The sequence below is a fragment of the Sardina pilchardus genome, chromosome 1 (assembly GCF_963854185.1).
Source record: "Sardina pilchardus chromosome 1, fSarPil1.1, whole genome shotgun sequence".
Lineage (NCBI taxonomy): Eukaryota > Metazoa > Chordata > Actinopteri > Clupeiformes > Clupeidae > Sardina > Sardina pilchardus.
The window spans coordinates 31,857,496-31,879,238 of NC_084994.1; the positions used below are offsets into that span (position 1 = coordinate 31,857,496).

The window sequence follows — 21,743 nt, forward strand, 5'->3', positions numbered from 1 at the left end:
CGAATTCAATTAATAATCTCACTCCTTATGCCTCAGAAATATAGAGAAGAACTGCATCTCTGACCCCCCTACTATGATCCTCCTCCGTAGATCTACTGACAGTACAACACAGGACATGTGTGTCATCATCACCATGGGTGGAGTAGTACCCGTCAGCAGTGTTTTTTTTACTCATATTACCGGACATGGATGTCAACAGCACGGGTGGTGGACCATGTGTTTCCCCTGTGCTTTGGAATTCACCTCTCTAGGAATCCACTGAAGAATTTAGAAGGGTGTGTGTGTCATTTCCTGACCCCACTCCATCTTTATCTCTCCCGGTCAATTCCTGGCATCGTTGGGCATGTGGGATAAAATGGCAACAACGTACGCATGCTGTTATAAGATAAGTGAATGTGTGTACACAAGATGTGTGTGAATGAGCAAACTCATATTGTGTGTGTGTGTGTGTGTGTGTGTGTGTGTGTGTGTGTGTGTGTGTGTGTGTGTGTGTGTGTGTGTGTGTGTGTGTGTGTGTGTGTGTGTGTGTGTGTTCACATGCCCTCAACCCTTCCTTCCTCTGGAAACATATCTAGAAGTTTGTGTAGAAGCTCAAAAGTTGTGTCTTCTTCTTCTTCTTCTTCTTCTTCTTCAGTCAGAGGAAGATGGAGAGAATCTGCTGGCAAACTCCAACTCACTGATGTTAGACTTTATGGATGATAATGTCCTGACTCCAGTCCATCTTTGTCTCTCAGTCATTTCCTGTCAGTCTCTCACTGTCCTATCGAAAATAAAGGCAAAAAGTCCCAAATATATAGTGTGTTCAAACAAAGCTAATGTGGAAGAATATCATTACTGTTGTTTTAGTATTTTATGTATTGTATTGCACTTATAAAGGGACACTGAGAAAGAAAGATACTTACTGAACAGGAAATGTATTATTGCTGTTGTTCTTGTTAACTGTAAATTGTTATTGAAAATGAATTATTATGATACAAAATCATGACAAATGGGCAAATAGACAGTGTAACCTAATCTTCCTTTGTACTTTACACAGAGGACACTAGAACACTTGTCAACTTTCCCTCAGATGTTATTATTTTTGGCAGAAGTATTTTATTGACGGCCAATTAACTCTAAGTAAAGAAGGTGGTGTGATAAAACAGGCAAGGTCCATTTAAGGCATGTGGGATAAAATAGCAACAAAGTACACATGCAAAAATACTATCTATTATAACATAAGTGAATATGTGTGCACAATATGTGTGTGTGTGTGTGTGTGTGTCTGTGTGTGTGTGTGCGTGTGCGTGTGCGTGTGCGTGTGCGTGTGTGTGTGTGTGTACTGTATGTGTGTGTGTGTGTGTGTGTGTGTGTGTGTGTGTGTGTGTGTGTGTGTGTGTGTGTATGTGTTCACATGCCCTCAACCCTTCCTTCCTCTGGACACACAGATATCTAGATATGCCCATGGCAGGAACAATCTGTAGTTAACCCTTTCAGTTCACAGTGGCTTTGGTCGGTCATAAGTCTATTCATATAAGAATAGTCATTCCATATACTGTATACTGTATTATGGCAGTTGATGTTTTTTTTTTAAATTATTATTTGCTTTATCATTTTAGGTGCCATCCAGCAGTCCCAGCCTGGAGCCAATGGCTGCTATTGCAAGTCAGATGGAGGATGATCTATGTTAGGCATCAGAGGTATTCACAATAAGGTAGCTGCTGCAGAAAGTGTTGCGATTAGGTGTACTTTAGGTATACTGCTCAGTGGTGCTGAATAACAAATTCTTCAATCACAAAGAAAATTGGTGTCCTTAGTGGTTTGATTTTTACTCATTTTTTGAATTAAGGCATTAAGATCAATTGTCAAATGATGATTTTATATTATTCTTTTTAGGCAACTTTAGCATGGTATCAAATACATGTTCTCCCCACTGTGTAATCAAACAAAACAGAGAGCATAGCTCTCCTCCCCCCCCCCCACACTCCATCCCGTGCTTCCTGAAACTGTGTCATGATGAACACACATACATCCTTCATGTCGTCGATTGATTTGTTATGTTTCATGGTCCAGGCTAGCCTGACCAGCCAGACCCACATCAAGATGTCGGGTCTGGGAACTCACCGTAGGCAGGGCTCAATCGGAGGGGTGGGATAAAGGGTTGTCTTTCAAATTCCCTCTCCACGCAATAGGATAGCGCTAAATGAATAATCTTCTTGTTTTCAAGTAGCAGGATGCGTAACCGTCGCAACTTCTGGTCGCATGTCAGTCACCATTATGTTAAGCCCGCCCACCAACTCTATAGACTACACAATGTGATTGGTCCGGTGATTCTGCCACAGCCCAGCTCCCAAGCTCTACGGAGAGTTGCTATAGTATCCCGGCAGCAAATAGGGGCGTCTATAGATTTCGAGGCTAGGTCCAGGCTAGACCGGGCTGTTTTTTGTTTAAACCCCATTTTGGTCGGTCTTTCTCTTGATGACAGAATTGGTGACCATCATATCAACTCTTCTTTCTGATCTCGCAGGCCTTCTGTGTTTTCAGAGAGTTGTGTGCATGTGCTATAACTCTTAACAGTCTACTAGAAGTAAAATATCTTGTTGTAGGTAATCATCTTAACTCTTGATGATCATAACATCATAAGTCTTCTGTGTATTTAGAGAGTTGTGTGCAGCGTGTGATACTCTAACTGGGTGGCAACCTCACACTTCACTTCAGAACATGGCCTACAACCAAACAGGAAACCAAAAAAAAAAAAAGGTCAAAAGGCTGATGCAGCAACAGTCTATTGGAAGTAAAATATCTAGTTTTAGGTAATCATCATTACTCTTGATGATCATAACATCATATGCCTTCTGTGTATATAGAGAGTCTAACTGAGTGGAAACCTCACACTTTCCTGCAACCAAACAGGAAACCAAAACAAGGTCAATATGGTGATGTACTGTAGCTCCTCACTCTAATTCATACAACGAAAAAAGAGACAACCAAAGGCATCAACAGTCTAAGTAAAGATAAAAATGCATTTTTGGTTCACACACAGATTTAATATGTTTGAATTTTGAATTCAAATAAGTGTGTCATTATGGTTGTGTTCACCAGGCCTTTTTATTGATATTCAGGATTAAAGTTAGCACTATACATCAGAATGAGTCGGAGCAAACCAAGAGGTTAAAAAATTGTACATTGTAATAACATTGTAAAGCACTGCATATATTGACACTTCTATGCAAGATTCATCATCAAAAACAATATAGTCAAACCTTCAGCTCACAAATTTGCAATGTATGAAAAAGCTATGAGCACTATGAAATAAGTGTTTTACATGTTGATGTTACTAAACAGGAAACAGTAATACATGTCAAACTATTTTTTTTTAAATCAATTTCATAATAACATATATATTGTTATTGTATATATTATTATGCTGTATAAATTACAACATTTAGGATGTTTTGCTGAAAAGAAGCATAATGGTTGATTAGTTCTAATTAGCACAATCACGTGAGGCACATCTGGTGTGGGACCAAACAGAACATCATTTATCACACAAAATGGAATATTGCACTTTGTTAATTGCATTACATTTGCATTGCATTAAACAGCAGCAAGAACATGAAACATCTTGTAGTAGAACAAGACCTACCGTGTGTTCTTTCTGCATAAAATATCAAAAAATAGGAAATAACTTTCTAAGGAGAAAATGTTTTAAGCTTTCAATATTCCCGTTTCAGCACCCTCTGCTGGGTGAATTAGGGAACAGCATCTCATCAGATGGAAAGAGAACAAACACCCTCCCTCAGTCATCTGAGCCTCCAATTCAGTCTCTCTCTCTCTCTCTCTCTCTCTCTCTCTCTCTCTCTCTCTCTCTCTAGTTCTCATTTGTTTGAGGCTTCAGGGGTGACTGGGGGTGTAGGCGGCACCATCAGCGGAGATCTTCACATTCTGAGAGCAGAACACATGACAGATATGATCTGGTGGTGAGGTTGAGACCCGTGTATGTGTCATCAGTGGGACCAGGCTGGACAGCCTAAAAACTATCCTCCTGAGAACCAAGACAAAACATTTCATCAAATTTCTGTTTTTTATTATTATTATTATTATTATTATCTATATTATGTCCACTGTGGTGGACACAAGGACCATCATAGTATGAAAAGTTAACACAAAAATAGACAAAAAATAACAAATTATGCTTATAGTTATTTATCCCCCAAAAATCATAGTATTTTGGTCCCGGCGTCCATCATAAACGACATTCATGAAGGCACTATTATTTATTTCGAAATCGAAATAACTTCACTTCTTTCAAAATCAATCATATTATTCCTGACACATTTTCATTAACAAGAACATATATCACCATCATAATAAATGCTTAATAAATAGACAACATTTCACAAATATCTCCTCCTTCCATGCAATGTGCTTGTTTTGATGACAGACATTTTTGAGAAAAAGAAGGAGCAGGTTTCCAGCAACCCATTCACATGATATATCATTAGAAAGCCCAGGATGCCCTCTTTAAAAAAACAAACACAGGAATTGATAGAATAGCTCAAAGGGGTGAAGGGGTATGCGTTTACAATCTGTGTCCACTGCAGAGCACACACGTCTATGGGCTGGGTCTCAGGAGGATATACAAATAAATAGTGTGGCATATAGTAAATAAGTAAGTGATTAGTAAGTCATTTTTATTTGTATAGCGCATTTAACGTGCACAGAGTGCAACCCAAAGCGCTTTACACACAAGACAGAGACAGTGTCGAACGGAGTGGCGTAGTCGCCAGCGTACCCGTGACAACAAGACACGAACAAACAAATTTACAAAATAACCAGCAGCTCCACCTCAACAATTTGAGAAAGATGAACTTACTGTCAAAGGGTCATATTCAGATGACGTGGCCCCATTGTGGTTCATTTCGTATGTATTATCTCTGGTCTTCTTGTCTGCAGTCTGTTTGAAGACAAAATAATGATGATGTGTTTTGATACTGAATCTCTCAATAATGAGTTCAATGTCAATCAGTCAATAACATTGGCAAAGAAAATTCTAAATATCACCAAACTGTGTTCCATTGTGGGAAATGCATTTATTTAATCTAAATGATGTTCCTGCATGCTTTACAAATGGCCTCTGCCCATTGATTTGGAGACATGAAGGAAACAACAGCTTCAAACCTGTGGACCAGCTGTGGTGCCTCCTCCTTGTCTGGTCTGAGTCCTGCAGAGAGAGATTTGTGATTTTAACACTCTTCACTACGATTCCCACTGTTTACTCTCTCAATAACACACTGCTGTTCAGACAGCACAACATACCGTATTTTCCGCACTATAGGGCGCACTGGATTATAAGGCGCACTGTCAATGAATGGTCTATTTTCAAACTTTTTTCATATATAAAGCGCACCGGACTATAAGGCGCATTAAGCGAAACAAAACCGATAAGTCAGTCAGTCAAACTTTATCAAACGCGTTCAAAATAACATTTTGACAAAAGCGCCATGTATCACACAAAATCAATTCGAGGTCCTGAATTATTCAATATATGAGGCGCTCTGGATTATAAGGCGCACTGTCTTTTTTTGAGAAAATGAAAGGCTATTAAGTGCGCCTTATAGTCTGGAAAATACGGTATTGTGAGGAATTACACTGAATTAGGCTATAGAGAACAACTCACACTCTCTTGTAGACAGCAACTCCAGTCAGAACTCCAGTCAGAACTCCAGCTACAAAACCAGCCAGCATGCCTCCAATCACTCCTCCAACCACAGGATTCAAGGAGGAATGTTTTTCTGGAACTTTTTAGAAACAAAAAGCAACAACAGCAAAGAAGTAAATATCAGTTGTATCACATAAAGTAGTACATTAGTTTGTACAGTATAATCAGTGACACACGGACAGACTTCCTGCATTGAAAACATTGGATGCAGAAGACATAGGGACAAATTAGAGTTCCAATTCAAAAGTTGGCTGTTAGTAGTTAGTAAAATACAGTACATTAAGAAATGCAGCAAATAATACTGTAATAGTGAAAGTGAAATGAAGAAACTGCACTAGACCTGCCAACGAGATCCCTACTGTGGTTGAGTTCTCCGAGCCGACCTTATTTCGTGCCTCACAGTGATAAAGTACATCCGCACCAGTGAAACGATTAAGAGTGAAGTTCAACACCCTCCCTGTGCCCTGAAGAACTGTTCCATCTCCGGTCCTCTTGTACCAGGTGTAGGTGTGCACTGGTGGGTTGGCATCACTGCTGCAGGTCAGAGTCACTGAGTCACAGTAATGATGGTCACCAGAGGGGCTGAGTGATGCTGAGGTGTTCCTGGGGGAGTCTAGTGGATGGACAACATGATAATTGTACTTAGCAATCTGATCAGAAACCTCTTCAGTTTTCTTTTACCACATGGGCCATACACTAAATTACTGCTTGATTTCACAAATGACTTGAATGATGTTTTCAGATAGAAAATAATATTCAAATTCACGGGAGTTGAACTCTTGAATGTTGATCTCCACAACCCCTCATCAGCTGCATTAGTCAGATATAATTTGACTCTTTGCTCTCTGAACACAAGTCTGATTCCCTGACTTAATACTCATATCTAACAGTACTCACAGTGCACATCCAAATATGTGGCATTGGAATCACTGGCTCCGTGTCTGTTCTCTGCCTTACAGTAGTAAAGCCCACTGTGCTCACTGCTGATGTAAGTGATGTTGTACGTCTGCCCTTCTCCGATCCTTGTAGATTCAGACCCATTCTTCCTGAGTCCACTGTGCTCACTGCTGATGTTAGTGATGTTGTACATCTGGCCTTCTCCGATCCTTGTAGAGTCAGACCTATTGCTGATGTTAGTGATGTTGTACGTATGCCCTTCTCCGATCCATGTAGATTCAGACCTATTGCTGGTATTGGTGATGTTGTACGTATGCCCTTCTCCGATCCATGTAGATTCAGACCTATTGCTGATGTTAGTGATGTTGTACGTATGCCCTTCTCCGATCCTTGTAGATTCAGACCTATTGCTGATGTTAGTGATGTTGTACGTATGCCCTTCTCCGATCCTTGTAGATTCAGACCTATTCTTCCTGAGTCCACTGCGCTCACTGCTGATGTTAGTGATGTTGTACGTATGCCCTTCTCCGATCCTTGTAGATTCAGACCTATTCTTCCTGAGCCCACTGTGCTCAGTGCTGATGTTAGTGATGCTGTAAGATTGTTCTTGTCCAATCCATGAGGATTCAGAGCCATTCTTCCTTCTGTACCAGGTGTAGGTGTGCACTGGTGGGTTGGCATCACTGCTGCAGGTCAGAGTCACTGAACTGCCCTCTTCTATATCACCAGAGGGACTGACTGATACTGAGGTGTTTCTTGGAGCATCTGCAGAGAGAGAGATCAGCATCAAAAGCAGCTCAATTATCTTTGGCTAATGAATTGATTGGACATTATAACAGATTTATGGGATCTCCATGGTCGCATTTCATGGGATGAAACACTGCGTCCCACAAAATTAATAAGAAAAAAAGTCATTTACTTGACTAATCATCTACCCACAACATCATGGGTGTAACTATATTACTTAAGTTATTATTACATGATGATCAAACTGAAACAATAACACTATGGGCAGTGTCATTTCATTTTTCATTTCTGCTGAGTATTTCAGGGTTCCACACTTACAGGTTACATTTATGTGCACTGCTGAAGAATTGTGTTTCCCAATCTCATTCTCAGCCACACAGTAGTAGAGTCCACTCTGCTCAGAGCTGATGTTGACAAGGTTGTGATTCTGATTTGATCCAACTTGTGAAGAGTGATCTTCAAGCATCTTGTACCAGGTGTAGGTGTGCACTGGTGGGTTGGCATCACTGCTGCAGGTCAGAGTCACTGAACTGCCCTCCACTATGTCACCAGAGGGACTGACTGACGCCGAGGTCTGTTTTGGAGCATCTATGTATTGACAACAGAAGTGCACACACATAGCAATACGCAGTTATCACAGGAGAGAAAACCATAGAATTTGTTTTATAACAAAGGCATGCTGAGTATACCCGTGCTGCCTTGTTTGTGATTACAACGTCTATGCAACACACCGAAACCAGCTTTCATTCAAATCTACACACCTACTGCATCACTACCGAAAAATGTGGTTAATCAAATGTTATTTTGATGTATAAAAACGCTCTGCATTAAGTAATCTGCAATAATTGATACTATTGGCTATGAGCTACAAACAAACACATAGACATTTGTTCAATAAACGGCTCTGGATATTCGTAAACCACTCTTCAAATACGAGAAAATGAATTCCTGGTTCCCAGACCTCATCTCAATTGAAATGAGGTCTGCCATTAGCTACAACTCAATAGGCACATTTGGCACTCTGATATTTAACAAAATAGTATTTACATTTCACAAGACAATCCACAACAATATAATATCTTATTTTCTTATTAGCTTCTAGCCACTATTTCATGATGCTCATAACACATTGGTAACACGTGCATGGGCAGATTTAGGTTTAAATGTTTATATTTGATCTAAAGAGTCTACATACTTCAGGTAGGGCTCAGCACTTACAAGATACATGTACTGTATCTGTACTGCTGAAGATCTGCTCTGTCCAACTCTCTTTAGAGCTGATGGTTGCAATGCTATTCTGCCCTACAAAGCAAGAAGGCAGTAGGCTAACTGTGTTTTTGGTCTATTTTTTTTATTATTATAATTTTCATAACATTCAACTTGTTATGAAGATTGATATTTACCAAAAATAAGTTAATGTAAAGTAACAAAACCTCCACATGTCCAATAATTCACCTACAACTACTTAGGCTGGACAGCAGGATAACTTTAATTTTTGCCTGTTTTTTCAGTTGGCAGTTACTGCCTTTTAGCTTTGTAGGGCAGTATAGGTCTGACTCGATGCTATAAATGTTTCTGACAGTTCTGACAGATACATAAAGTATAATGACACATGAGTGTCTTTCCTGTCTCTTCTCTTCTATACAATATCCCCATAAAAATGATATAATAATATGATAGTATAGATGTTTCCCGTGTGTTCTCATATATTAAAAAATATAATTATAAAGAATGCTATACACTAATATAGATGCATTTGTTGTGTGTTCTCAGATGCCATTGTTATATAAAAAATACCATCATTAAGGAATGGTATGAATCTCACATACTTACATCTGACATCAAGAATCACTTCAGGTGATTTGTGAATCTCATGTCCCATGACAGCACAGGAGTATTTGCCTGCATCTTCAGGGCTAATGGAGTCTATAGCCAGCGTGTTGTTAGCTGTGTGTGAGTTACTCAGAGGCTGTGAGTTCCTGTACCAGATGTAGGAGGGGTTGGTACTCAGACTGCAGGTGGTGCTGCAGGTCAGTGTCACATTGTCTCCCTCCTTCACTGTTGCTGGACTAACCAGCGCTTGCAGTTCTGAAAGAAGTTGCAAAATACAGTATCAATATAAGAAAAAGCATATTATTCATATTATTATATTTGAGGACAATGCCATTATGAAATATTTATAATCATACAAACACCTGTAACTGTGAGTTCAACAGTTGCACCAGAATATTTTCCTCCTGTTTGATCAGTTATAAATCTGAAGGTGTACGATTTTGCATCATCAAGGTTCAGGTTTCTAATGGTCAGAGTGTGGCTATTCTTGCTATTTTCAGTATAATCCAGACGACCCTGATAGTGTTCATCCCTACTCAAATCCTCCTTTCCTGTGCCATCCACGAGTGTGGTAAACCAGAATGCCTTTGTGACTGTATGATCTTGAGGGTATGTGTAATAGCTGTGGAGCTCCACTGAGGAGCCCTTCAAGGCACAAATGCTCTGTGATGTGTAGGTCACACTCCAGCAACTCAGAACACCTGAAACATGGACACACACACACACACACACACACACACACAAACAAGTCAATAATAGAGTATCATAGAGTGGTAATTGCCTAGTCACAACAATTTGTGTTATCTTTATCAGCATGACTGCAGAAATGTTTACAAAACCAAACAAATCAAAACATATCTGCACTTACACACAGATGGTGATGGGTGATCCTCATGGCCTCTTACAGCACAGGAGTAATAACCAGCATCCTCTTTGCTAAATGAGGTTATGGACAGGGTGTTATTGTTAGCTGTGTAACTCAGAGGCTGTGAGTTCCTGTACCAGATGTAGGTGGGGTTGGTACTCAGACTGCAGGTGGTGCTGCAGGTCAGTGTCACTGCATCTCCCTCCTTCACTGTTGCAGGACTAACCTGCACTTGCAGCTCTGAAAGAAATTGCATTGTATTCATGGACAATTTGATAAACATTATCTATTTTACATGCCTTTGAATATTTCCCTGTATTAATGGAACTTACCTGTAACTGTGACTTCAACATTTTCACCAGAATATTTCCCTCCTTTATCCGTTATAAATCTGAAGGTGTATGATTTTGCATCGCCAAGGTTCAGGTGTCTTATGCTCAGAGTGTGGCTATTTTTGTTATTTTCAGTATAATTCACACGATCCTGATAGCGTTCATCCCCACTCAAATCCTCCTTTCCTGTGCCATCCACGAGTGTGGTAAACCAGAAAGCCTTTGTGACTGTATGATCACAAGGGTATGTGTAATAGCTGTGGAGCTCCACTGAGGAGCCCTTCAATGCACAGATGCTCTGTGGGGTGTAGGTCACACTCCAGCCACTCGGAACACCTGAAACATGGACACACACACACACACACACACACACACACACACACAAACACACCTAAAATTAGTCAGAACAGTAGCGCTAATCTTTATCAGCCTGACAGCAGACATGTTTATAGAGCAGGAACAACAGCAAACCAATCAAATCAAATTTGTACTTACACACAGATGGTGATGGGTGATCCTCATGTCCTCTTACAGCACAGGAATAAAAATCAGCATCCTCCACTCTGCTCACTGAGGCTACGGACAGCGTGTTGCTGCTGGTTGTGTTTGAGTTACTCAGAGGCTGTGAGTTCCTGTACCAGATGTAGGAGGGGTTGGTACTCAGACTGCAGGTGGTGCTGCAGGTCAGTGTTACGTTGTCTCCCTCCTTCACTGCTGCTGGACTAACCAGCACTTGTAGTTCTGAAAGAATTTGTATTGTATTCATGGACAATTTAATAAACATTATTTATTTTACATGTCTTTGAACATTTGCTTGTGTGTATTAATGAAAATTACCTGTAACTGTGAGTTCAACATTTTCATCAGAATACCTTCCTCTCTCTTTATCAGTTATAAATCTGAAGCGATAATTGTTTGAGTCTCTAGTGGTCAGATTTCGTATGCTCAGAGTGTGGTTATTTTTATTATTAACAGTGTAAATCACTCGGTCTTTATAATATTCATCCAGTGTTAAATCCTGTGGGTTCTCTTCTCCATCCACCCGCGTGGTAAACCAGAATGCCTTTGTGACTGTATGATCACAAGGATATGTGTAATAGCTGTGGAGCTCCACTGAGGAGCCCTTCAATGCACAGATGCTCTGTGGGGTGTAGGTCACACTCCAGCCACTCGGAACACCTGAAACATGGACACACACACACACACACACACACACACACACACACACACACACACACACACACACACACACACACACACATCTAATTAGTGACAACAGTTTGCGTTAATATTTATTAGTACGACTGCAGACATGTTTAGAGCAGGAACAACACCAAACCAATCAAATCAAATCTGTACTTACACACAGATGGTGAGGGGTGACCCTCATATCCTCTTACAGCACAGGAATAAAAATCAGCATCCTCCACTCTGCTAACTGAGGCTACTGACAGGGTGTTGTTGCTGGTTGTGTTTGAGTTACTCAGAGGCTGTGAGTTCCTGTACCAGATGTAGGTGGGGTTGTTACTCAGACTGCAGGTGGTGCTGCAGGTCAGTGTTACGTTGTCTCCCTCCTTCACTGCTGCTGGTCTAACCTGCACTTTCAGTTCTGAAAGAATTGTCATTTTATTCATTGACAATTTAATGAACATTATTTATTTCCTGTGTCTTTGAACATTTACACGTGTGTGCATTAATGAAAATTACCTGTAACTGTGAGTTAAAAATGTTCACCACAATACGTTCCTCTCTCTTTATCTTAATATAATAACTAGATGTACCGCATAGCAGTACAAATATGACTGCCACTCAGTTCTGCACACTCTCCACAAAAATAAAAGGCACTTGTCAACTTGTCTGTATCTCCTATTTGTGCAACTTATATGCATATATCTCCTACTCTTGCAGCTCATGTGTTAAATGAGTGTGTGCATCTGTGAGTTTGCTTTTGTGTATAAGAGTATGTGTGTGTGTGTTAGTGTGTGGGCATATCTGTTTGTGTGGATGTGTGTGTGTGTGTGAGTCTGTGCGCGTGTGCACGTAGTGCGCGTGCATACAGTGTGTGAGTGTGTGTGTGTGTGTGTGAGTGTGTGTGTGTGTGTGTGTGTGTGTGTGTGTGTGTGTGTGTGTGTGTGTGTGTACGTGTGCGTGAATGCGTACACGTGTGTGTGTTTGTGTGTGTTCGGGCCCGTGTGTCTGTGCATGTGTGTGACAGTATCATCCTACAGCAGCAACCCTTGTTATGGGCCAATGGGTGTACAATCGCTAAATGTACACATAAATGCCTTTATTTTATAGCCCCCCATGGATGAAATTCCACAGAACTTGGCATACTCCCAGAGGATGTCAGATTAATCATATACATATGGAATTTGGTGCAGTTCATAAAATTTCATCTGAAGATAGGGGCGATTACAGCAATATACTGTAATATTGCATTTTCATTTTTTTGCCATGGGGGTGCAAATCACAAATGAGTGTTTATAACTTATAAGCCAACTTGATGGGGGTCTTGAGACACACATACCATAAACATTTTGACATCCTCAGTGCCACATTCAGGTTGCAGCACAGAGGTGGAGCGTGTAGATGAGAGAAAAAAAAAACCCTGACAATCCCTGTATGACCGCTATAAATAGCATACCATCTACAGTATATCATCCATGTGTCCACTAACACTTTTGAGGACACTGCCATTATGAAATATGTATAATCATACAAATACCTGTAACTGTGAGTTCAGCAGTTGCACCAGAATATTTTCCTCCTTCTTTATCAGTTATAAATCTGAAGGTGTATGATTTTGCATCGCCAAAGTTGAGGTTTCTAATGCTCAGAGTGTGGCTATTTTTGTTATTTTCTGTATAATCCACACGACCCTGGTAATGCTCATCCCCACTCAAATCCTCCTTTCCTGTGCCATCCATGAGTGTGGTAAACCAGAATGCCTTTGAGACTGTATGATCACAAGGGTATGCGTAATAGCTGTGGAATTCCACTAAGGAGCCCTTCAATGCACAAATGCTCTGTTGGTTGTAGGTCACACTCCAGCCACTCGGAACACCTGAAACATGGATAAACACACACACACACACACACACACACACACACACACACACACACACACACACACACTTAACATTATCCACAGAGGTTTGTGCAAATCTTTATTAGCCTGACTGCAGACATGTTTATAAAGCGGGAACAAAACCAAACCAAACAAATCAAATCTGTACTTACACACAGATGGTGATGGGTGATCCTCATGTCCTCTTACAGCACAGGAGTAATAACCAGCATTCTCCTCTCTGCTAAATGAGGCTATGGACAGGGTGTTGCTGGTTGTGTGTGAGTTATTCAGAAGCTGTGAGTTCCTGTACCAGATGTAGGAGGGGTTGTTACTCAGACTGCAGGTGGTTTTGCAGGTCAGTGTTACTTTCTCTCCTTCCTTTACTGTTGCAGGATCAGCCAGCACTTGCAGTTCTGAAATCATTTGCATTGCATTCATGGACAATTTAATAAACATGATTTATTTTACATGTATTTGGACATTTGCATGTGTGTATTAATGAAAATTACCTGTAACTGTGAGCTCAACATTTTCACCACGAGACTTTCCTCTCTCTTTGTCAGTTAAAAATCTGAAGGTATATGATTTTGCATCGCCAAAGTTCAGGTTTCTAATGCTCAGAGTGTGGCTATTCTTGTTATTTTCAGTATAATCCAGACGACCCTGATAGCGTCTATCCCTACTCAAATCCTCCTTTCCTGTACCATCCACCCATGTGGTAAACCAGAATGCCTTTGTGACTGTATGATCACAAGGGTATGTGTAATAGCTGTGGAGTTCCACTGAGGAGCCCTTCAATGCACAGATGCTCTGTGGGGTGTAGGTCACATTCCAGGAACTCGGAATACCTAAAACAAACACACACACACACACACACACACACACACACACACACACACACACACACACACACACACACACACACACGTAAAATTTGTCAAAACAGTGTGCATTAATCTTTTTTTTTCCATATCTTTAAAGAGAAGAGGCCAGGCTCAAATGCTAAGGGTGTCACTTAGGGCTTTAAAGGTCTTACACAGGTCTGCCCATTTGTCTAACAGAGGTTGCCATATCCTTTGAAATATTCTTTCCTTACTAGTGGTTATATAGCACAACCTCTTCATGTGTAGTACATTACCTAGCTCTCCAAGCCATTGCTGGAGCAGAGAATTTCATATGGTTTTAAAATAAAATAAAGTTTATAAATTGAAATATCTTTTTTTGTCATTTTTTTTATGTGCGCCCCCTGGTTTAACACTGGTCCCTCCTTGGCCCCCCTAGTAAAACAATGTCTAGAACCGCCACTGCCCAACGGCCTGCAGATGGTGCTATTGCGCAAAGGGTTGAATGATACTGTCACACTCACTCACACACACACACACACACACACACACACACACACACACACACACACACATCAACGGATTCACATGCACAAACAAACACACATCCACAGATTTCAGACACGCACATTCACACACAGAGACACACATACACACTTTCATACACAAAAGCAAACTCACACATGCACACACTCATTGATATACACATATGCGGTGCATCTAGTTAATAAACACTACATTTTATACACAGAGCAAAGCCCGCTGCAAGCTAAACACCAAAGAGTAGTGTAAAGTTTATCTATGCAAGAGAATAATGAATAGAAGCCCATTGGGGGAAAAAACAAACATATTCCAACAGTAACGCATAGCATATTGGCAACGATGACGGCAAAACCCAGATCAAAGTTAACGCCAGATTAAGATTAGCTGGCAATACTCGTTGTGACAATATGCTATCTAAAGAACGTCTCATGGGAAGAAGAAAAAAATCTATTTAGTTTAACAGACAAATAACTAGCCGCCTAGCCTACAAAACCAAACCACTGTCCATTTTAAAGAGACCCTATGCAACTTTTTCATAGTCATAAAATCGCTTAGAAATCGTTGTTTTGCTTGACTGACCAGTTTTTTCGAAAACAGTCACATTTCCTCCCGCCCCTAGTGTCCCTATCCGCTATTACAACCTTGCAACTTTCTGATAAACGATCGTCTGCTGTTTACATCTGGAAGTCAGAGACGCGAAAGGAACAAGAAGAACCACGCTTGCAATTTATATATTTATATATAGCCTATATATGTATAAATATACACGCTAAAGCTGTCGGGGAAGCTCTGCAGAGAAATATGCAAGCATAAAACGAGCGAAAACGAAAAACTAAACCGGAACCAGAGATGAAATCGCCAATCCTGCATTATTCCTCTTTAATGTCAAGCTCATGGCACATTGGTTTCCTGGCACCGTTAGGCTGCAGAGCCCAAAGGCTGTAAACGTTTCTTGTAGATCATCTTCTGTGTGCCGAGTAGCCCTACTCATTTGGCTGTAGATTGCGATGTGTAGACTCTTTGACAGACAAGTCGTTTCTTGTCTCCGTTTTTAGGTGTGACGAACAGTTTAGTCCAACACGTCGGGACTGTAATCCTCAAATATGTGAATTGAGTTGCCATGATATTAGAGTTTACCCCTCATCTTGCGGGATTCACGTACGGCCAGGTTTGGAACTTGTGAAAGCAGATGACGACTGATCAACGCTTTTCCCCTGGGCTTGGCTTAGCAGTGAGGGCACAATGGACACGGTCTAATTCAGGTGTTGAAGTAAGGAGTTGATCCCCCTGTACCTCGACCAGGAGACCAGCGAAGAATTCAGTGGAGCAGGTGCAGCTCAACAGACTCAGGTAGGCCAATAATACGTATGTTCTTCCTTCTGCTGCAAATCCAAGATTTTAGCCTGTAGCTTAGCACTGACGTTGGCTAGCGCTGAACAGTTACTGTACGTTCACACCGCCGCCGACTTGAGCTTCCAAAGATTCCGGGAGTCATTCATTTTCCATGGAAGCCGGCTTCTCTCAGCTGCCAGCAGAGAATCCGTCGGCGTCGCGTTTTGGGAGTCATGAGCGACTTGAGAAAGTTGAAAGTGGCTTAACTTTATGGTAATGAGCTATGACGCGGTTCAGCGACAAACGACAAGCAACGAACACGATCGAACATAGAATGCTACCACGTCAGAGCGACCAAAGCGTCCAAAGCTTCAAACAGCGTCCTTGGCAGGGCGTCCAGAGCTTCTTGGAAGCTCAAGTCGCCGGTGGTGTGTACGTACAGTTAGTCTCCAGAGCTGTGACGTTCTCGCTGACTGCACTGGCCTCAAGGGAAAGCACTCGTCTATCCTGGTCCTCTACTTTAGCTTGAATTGTATTCAGCTTTGACTCGAGTGCTGAGAACGTAGATTTGAAGTAAGTCGAAAGGGCTGTTCTGTGTTCTCCTAGCATGGCGGCTATGGCATCCATATCTTTGGTAGTATTTTCGTCCTTTTTTGTACTTCTTCAATGACCGTAATGTTGTGAAAAAGGGGCTATAGTTCTTAGAAATTAGAAAGTAGGTGGGAGCGTGAAGTAAATGTGTCTACTCCATCCTCCCGCAGACATGTTATAGCGGGAACAAAAACCAAACCAAACAAATCAAATCTGTAGGCTACTTACACACAGGTGATGGGTGATCCTCATGTCCTCTTACAGCACAAGAGTAATAATCAGCATCCTCCACTCTGCTAACTGAGGCTACGGACAGAGTGGTGCTGGTTGTGTGTGAGTTACTCAGAGGCTGTGAGTTCCTGTACCAGATGTAGGTGGGGTTGGTACTCAGACTGCAGGTGGTGCTGCAGGTCAATGTTACGTTGTCTCCCTCCCTCACTGCTGCTGGACTAACCAGCACTTGCAGTTCTGAAAGATTGTATTCACAATTTAATAAACATTATTTATTTTACATCTCTTTGAACATTTGCATCATGTGTGTATTAATTACCTGTAACTATGAGTTCAACATTTTCATCAGAATACCTTCCTCTTTCTTTATCAGTTATAAATCTGAAGCGATAATTGTTTGAGTCTCTAGTGGTCAGATTTCGTATGCTCAGAGTGTGGTTATTTTTATTATTAACAGTGTAAATCACTCGGTCTTTATAATGTTCATCCAGTGTTAAATCCTGTGGGTTCTCGTCTCCATCCACCCGTGTGGTACACCAGAATGCCTCTTTGACTGTATGATCACAAGGGTATGTGTAATAGCTGTGGAGCTCCACTGAGGAGCCCTTCAGTGCACAGATGCTCTGTGGGGTGTAGGTCACACTCCAGCCACTTGGAACACCTGAAACATGGACCAACACGCACACGCACACGCACACACACAAACCAACACACACACACACACACACACACACACACACACACACACACACACACACACACACACACACACACACACACACACACACACACACACACACACACACACACACACACACACACACACATACAGACACACACGCACACACACCTAAAATGAGTCAGAACAGTTTATGTTAATCTTCATCAGCATGACTGCAGACATATAGAGCGGGAACAAAACCAAACCAAACAAATCAAATCTGTACTTACACACAGATGGTGATGGGAGATCCTCATGTCCTCTTACAGCACAGGAATAAAAATCAGCATCCTCCACTCTGCTAACTGAGGCTACGGACAGAGTGTTGCTGCTGGTTGTGTTTGAGTTACTCAGTGGCTGTGAGTTCCTGTACCAGATGTAGGTGGGGTTGGTACTCAGACTGCAGGTGGTGCTGCAGGTCAATGTTACGTTGTCTCCCTCCCTCACTGCTGCTGGACTAACCAGCACTTGCAGTTCTGAAAGAATTTGTATTGCATTCATGGACAATTTAATAAACATTATTTATGTTATATGTCTTTGAACATTTGCATGTGTGTAATGAAAATTACCTGTAACTGTGAGTTTAACATTTTCACCAGAATACACTCCTCTCTCATTATATTAATATAATAAATAGCATATTATCCATGTGTCCACTAACATTTCAGACACTTTTGAGGACACTGCCATCATGAAATATTTGTAAGTCATACAAATACCTGTAACTGTGAGTTCAACAATTGCACCAGAATATTTTCCTCCTGTTTTATCAGTTATAAATCTGAAGCTGTATGATTTTGCATCGCCATCGTTCAGGTTTCTAATGGTCAGAGTGTGGCTATTCTTGTTATTTTCAGTATAATCCAGACGGCCCTGATAGTGTTCATCCCCACTCAAATCCTCCTTTCCTGTGCCATCCACGAGTGTGGTAAACCAGAATGCCTTTGCAACTGTATGATCACAAGGGTATGTGTAATAGCTGTGGAGCTCCACTGATGAGCCCTTCAATGCACAGGTGCTCTGTGGGGTGTAGGTCACACTCCAGCCAATAGGAACACCTGAAACATGGACCAACACACACACGCACACACCTACATTAGTCACATAAGTTTGTGTAAATCTTCATCAGCATGACTGCAGACTTGTTTAAGTATAGTATAAGTATACTTTTTTGATCCTGTGAGGGAAATTTGGTCTCTGCATTTTATCCCAGTTGGTGAATTAGTGAGCACACACAGCACGCAGTGATGAATACACAGTGAGGTGAAGCACACACTAACCCAGAGCAGGCAGCTACCTGCGGCGCTCGGGGAGCAGTGAGGGGTTAGGTGCCTTGCTCAAGGGCACTTCAGCCGTGGTGGACTGGTCAAACCGAACCGGCAACCGTCCGGTTACAAGCTTGAAGTCCACGGCTGCTGTTTATAGAGCGGGAACAAAATCAAACCAAGCAAAACGCAAAACAAATCTGTACTTACACACAGACGGTGATGGATGATCCTCATTTCCTCTTACAGCACAGGAGTAATAACCAGCATCCTCATCTATGCTAAATGAGGTTATGGACAGGGTGTTTCTGGTTGTGTTTGAGTTACTCAGAGGCTGTGAGTTCCTGTACCAGATGTAGGTGGGGTTGTTACTCAGACTGCAGGTGGTTTTGCAGGTCAGCGTTACTTTGTCTCCCTTCTTCACTGTTGCAGGATTAAACAGCACTTGCAGTTCTGAAAGAAATCGCATTGTATTCATGGACAATTTAAAAAACATTATTTATACCTTCTTCTCTCTTCATATTATACAGTCCCCTCCATAAGTATTGGAACACATGCTTATGTTGACTATGACAAGGAATATAAAATCATCTTTTGGAAATTGACTACAGTAAATGCAAAACTGAGGAAATATCCACCCTTAATTTTCTTTGTGAATTAATAATGTATCGTAAATAAATGAATGTTTTCCTTATAATACAGGGGTCAGAAGTATTGGAACGCCTATGTTAACCCTACAGTACTGTATGTGTCAAAATTTCCATATTTTTTAAAATGCCAGATATTTCATGGATCCAAGACACTTTGCACCCTAATAAAGTCCCCCTGGCCTTTGGAAGTAATATAACCCCACATCATCACATACCCTTTCCCATACCAAGAGATTGGCATGGTTTTATTCCAGTTAGCCTAGCTGGTTTGAATTGCATTGAGCTCAATGAGAATGAAACCAGCTAATAGGCTAACTGAAATAAAACCATGGTATGGTTTGGTTATGGTTATGGTTAAGGGTATGATATGATGTGGGGCAATTTTAATTTCAAAGGTCAAGGGGACTTTATAAGTATGCATATAGTGTCCTGCCTCTATTGGACATTTGACACATAGGGTTAACATACTGTAGGCATTCCAATACTTATGACCGATGTATTTCAAGGAAAACATTTATTTATTCATGATACATTATTCATTCACAAAGAAAATTCATGTCCTTAAAGGTTGGATATTTCCTCCAATATTTCCAAAAGAAGATTTTATATTCCTCTTTATAGTCAACTTTAGCACGTTCCAATACATATGGAGGGGACTGTATACAATGCGATCAATATATTAATGTTTATGATCATACAAATATCTGTAACTGTGAGTTCACGTTGCACCAGAATATTTTTAACTTTATGATTATTGTCATATAGCAAAATTAAGTTATTACCTTACTGAAAAAAGATCTAAATAATTTTGCATTTAAAATCCATGTTCCATAATTCTTACCTGTAAGTGTCATAGAGACCACATCTCCATTCCATTTCCCTTTTGGATCATCAGTTATAAACCTGAATCTGTATTGCTCCCCGGTGTCACTGTCTCTCAGGTTCTTGATTCGTAGGGTACAGTTGTTCATTTCATCGCCAAGATATTCCACACGCCCCTGATATCTGGAATCCAGGCTCAAGTCGTCTGTGTCTTTTGTCCCAGTCGTCCGTTTGATGAACCAGAATGCCTCTGTGATTTTTAGATCCCTTGGATATGAGTAAGTGCAGGGAACGTCCATAAATGAGCCCTTCAAACCACAGATGCTGGTAGAGGCATACGTCACACTGTAGTCCTGACCAAGGACACCTGGTCACATGATAGAAAGAGGTTAAAGCATCACTGCTACTGGACCTTTCACAACTGAAGATCTGCTTTAGAATCCAGATTTGGCAGCAGTCACCCACCTTTTTGTTAGGATTTAACGTAAAGCATTGTGGGAACGTTGAAGCTGCTCATACAACCTACAGTATAGTTGTGTTATGTATTATATTGTGTTCATCATGTAAAGAGGTTGTTGTGGGGAAAACATAAGCACCATACACTGAATGTAGTGGCACATTTTCGGTCGTGTTTCGCATTGATTTTGCATTGAATATATCATTCAATATTGTAGTGACAATGTTGGGTTACACTTTACTTGACATTGTAGTGTTTATTTGAGGTCTTGTGTGTTGTGTCTAAAAGCAAAGTTATTATATGCTGAGATATGAGAATGTACATGGGGAGGGATTACCTGATATAAGGCAACAGACTGCAGTGAGAATCACTGGGCCTTTTGTGGATGCCATGTCTGCATCAACCTGCCTGTGCAAAAAAACAACCCAAATTACATTGGATATGATTATGAATTCCAAACCAACAGACCTCAGTAGATAATCACACCTCCTCAACCCTGAACACCAGTGTGTTAGTATTTGACTCCCATGCCTCCTGCTGGACCCTTGTGGCATTGCATGTTATGTCTTTGCGTTCGACTCCATGTGCCTTTGTTTTGAGTTTGAACTCCGCCCCTCATTTGAGTCTCACCTGCCTTGCTCATTGAAATAGATTTCCCCCTGTTCCTAGTTTGCTCCTCATTCAATTAGGCCTCCTGCTATTTACTGTAAGCTCAGCCTGTTTTGTAGCCTAGAAATCTAGACGCACCCTAGCGGCCAAAAATATTTTTGCCTAGCGGGATGGTCTAGGGTCGCACCGTTGAGGACAAGCCTGCGCCAGGCTCGAGTTCAGCCTGGCCAATCAG

At 41.1% G+C, this 21,743-nt stretch overlaps 3 protein-coding genes and 1 long non-coding RNA gene across 4 annotated transcripts; all 4 read right to left on the reverse strand.

Moving 5' to 3' along the window:
• Positions 1-3,414: 3,414 nt before the first annotated feature.
• LOC134075087 (B-cell receptor CD22-like) lies at positions 3,415-7,061 on the reverse strand. Its single transcript, XM_062530559.1, has 6 exons — positions 6,599-7,061; positions 6,042-6,314; positions 5,660-5,780; positions 5,161-5,203; positions 4,856-4,936; positions 3,415-4,024 (listed from the first exon to the last, which is right to left on the reverse strand). The coding sequence occupies exons 1-6, from the start codon at positions 6,789-6,791 to the stop codon at positions 4,010-4,012; spliced, it is 726 nt and encodes a 241-aa protein (XP_062386543.1). The 5' UTR covers positions 6,792-7,061; the 3' UTR covers positions 3,415-4,009.
• Positions 6,883-11,141, reverse strand: LOC134078164 (sialoadhesin-like). Its single transcript, XM_062533878.1, has 8 exons — positions 10,871-11,141; positions 10,376-10,711; positions 10,047-10,283; positions 9,541-9,879; positions 9,179-9,433; positions 7,664-7,933; positions 7,063-7,363; positions 6,883-6,916 (listed from the first exon to the last, which is right to left on the reverse strand). The coding sequence occupies exons 1-8, from the start codon at positions 11,139-11,141 to the stop codon at positions 6,883-6,885; spliced, it is 2,043 nt and encodes a 680-aa protein (XP_062389862.1).
• Positions 11,142-13,106: 1,965 nt separating this feature from the next.
• On the reverse strand, positions 13,107-17,192 carry LOC134075092 (uncharacterized). Its single transcript, XR_009938021.1, has 4 exons — positions 16,982-17,192; positions 13,955-14,293; positions 13,616-13,858; positions 13,107-13,439 (listed from the first exon to the last, which is right to left on the reverse strand). It is a non-coding gene; the product is annotated as an uncharacterized LOC134075092 (long non-coding RNA).
• A 103-nt stretch (positions 17,193-17,295) lies between these two features.
• Positions 17,296-20,591, reverse strand: LOC134078172 (sialoadhesin-like). The gene is made up of 5 exons (XM_062533891.1): positions 20,462-20,591; positions 19,181-19,423; positions 18,425-18,763; positions 17,936-18,181; positions 17,296-17,645 (listed from the first exon to the last, which is right to left on the reverse strand). The coding sequence occupies exons 1-5, from the start codon at positions 20,589-20,591 to the stop codon at positions 17,296-17,298; spliced, it is 1,308 nt and encodes a 435-aa protein (XP_062389875.1).
• Positions 20,592-21,743: the final 1,152 nt, after the last annotated feature.

Coding starts and splice junctions, on each gene's coding strand:
- LOC134075087 (XM_062530559.1), bottom strand. CDS start 6,791: ATGTACAACATCACTAACATCAGCAGTGAGCACAGTGGACTCAGGAAG. Junction 5,781..6,041: donor AGTAGGGATCTCGTTGGCAG/GTCTAGTGCAGT, acceptor GTTTCTAAAAAG/TTCCAGAAAAACATTCCTCC. Junction 5,204..5,659: donor GTTGCTGTCTACAAGAGAGT/GTGAGTTGTTCT, acceptor CTCTCTCTGCAG/GACTCAGACCAGACAAGGAG.
- LOC134078164 (XM_062533878.1), bottom strand. CDS start 11,141: ATGAATACAATACAAATTCTTTCAGAACTACAAGTGCTGGTTAGTCCA. Junction 7,364..7,663: donor AGTGCACATAAATGTAACCT/GTAAGTGTGGAA, acceptor CTCTCTCTGCAG/ATGCTCCAAGAAACACCTCA. Junction 6,917..7,062: donor AGTGGACTCAGGAAGAATAG/GTCTGAATCTAC, acceptor GGATCGGAGAAG/GGCATACGTACAACATCACC.
- LOC134078172 (XM_062533891.1), bottom strand. CDS start 20,591: ATGAACAACTGTACCCTACGAATCAAGAACCTGAGAGACAGTGACACC. Junction 19,424..20,461: donor GGTCTCTATGACACTTACAG/GTAAGAATTATG, acceptor GATTTCTTTCAG/AACTGCAAGTGCTGTTTAAT. Junction 18,764..19,180: donor TCATCCATCACCGTCTGTGT/GTAAGTACAGAT, acceptor TCCATGTTTCAG/GTGTTCCTATTGGCTGGAGT.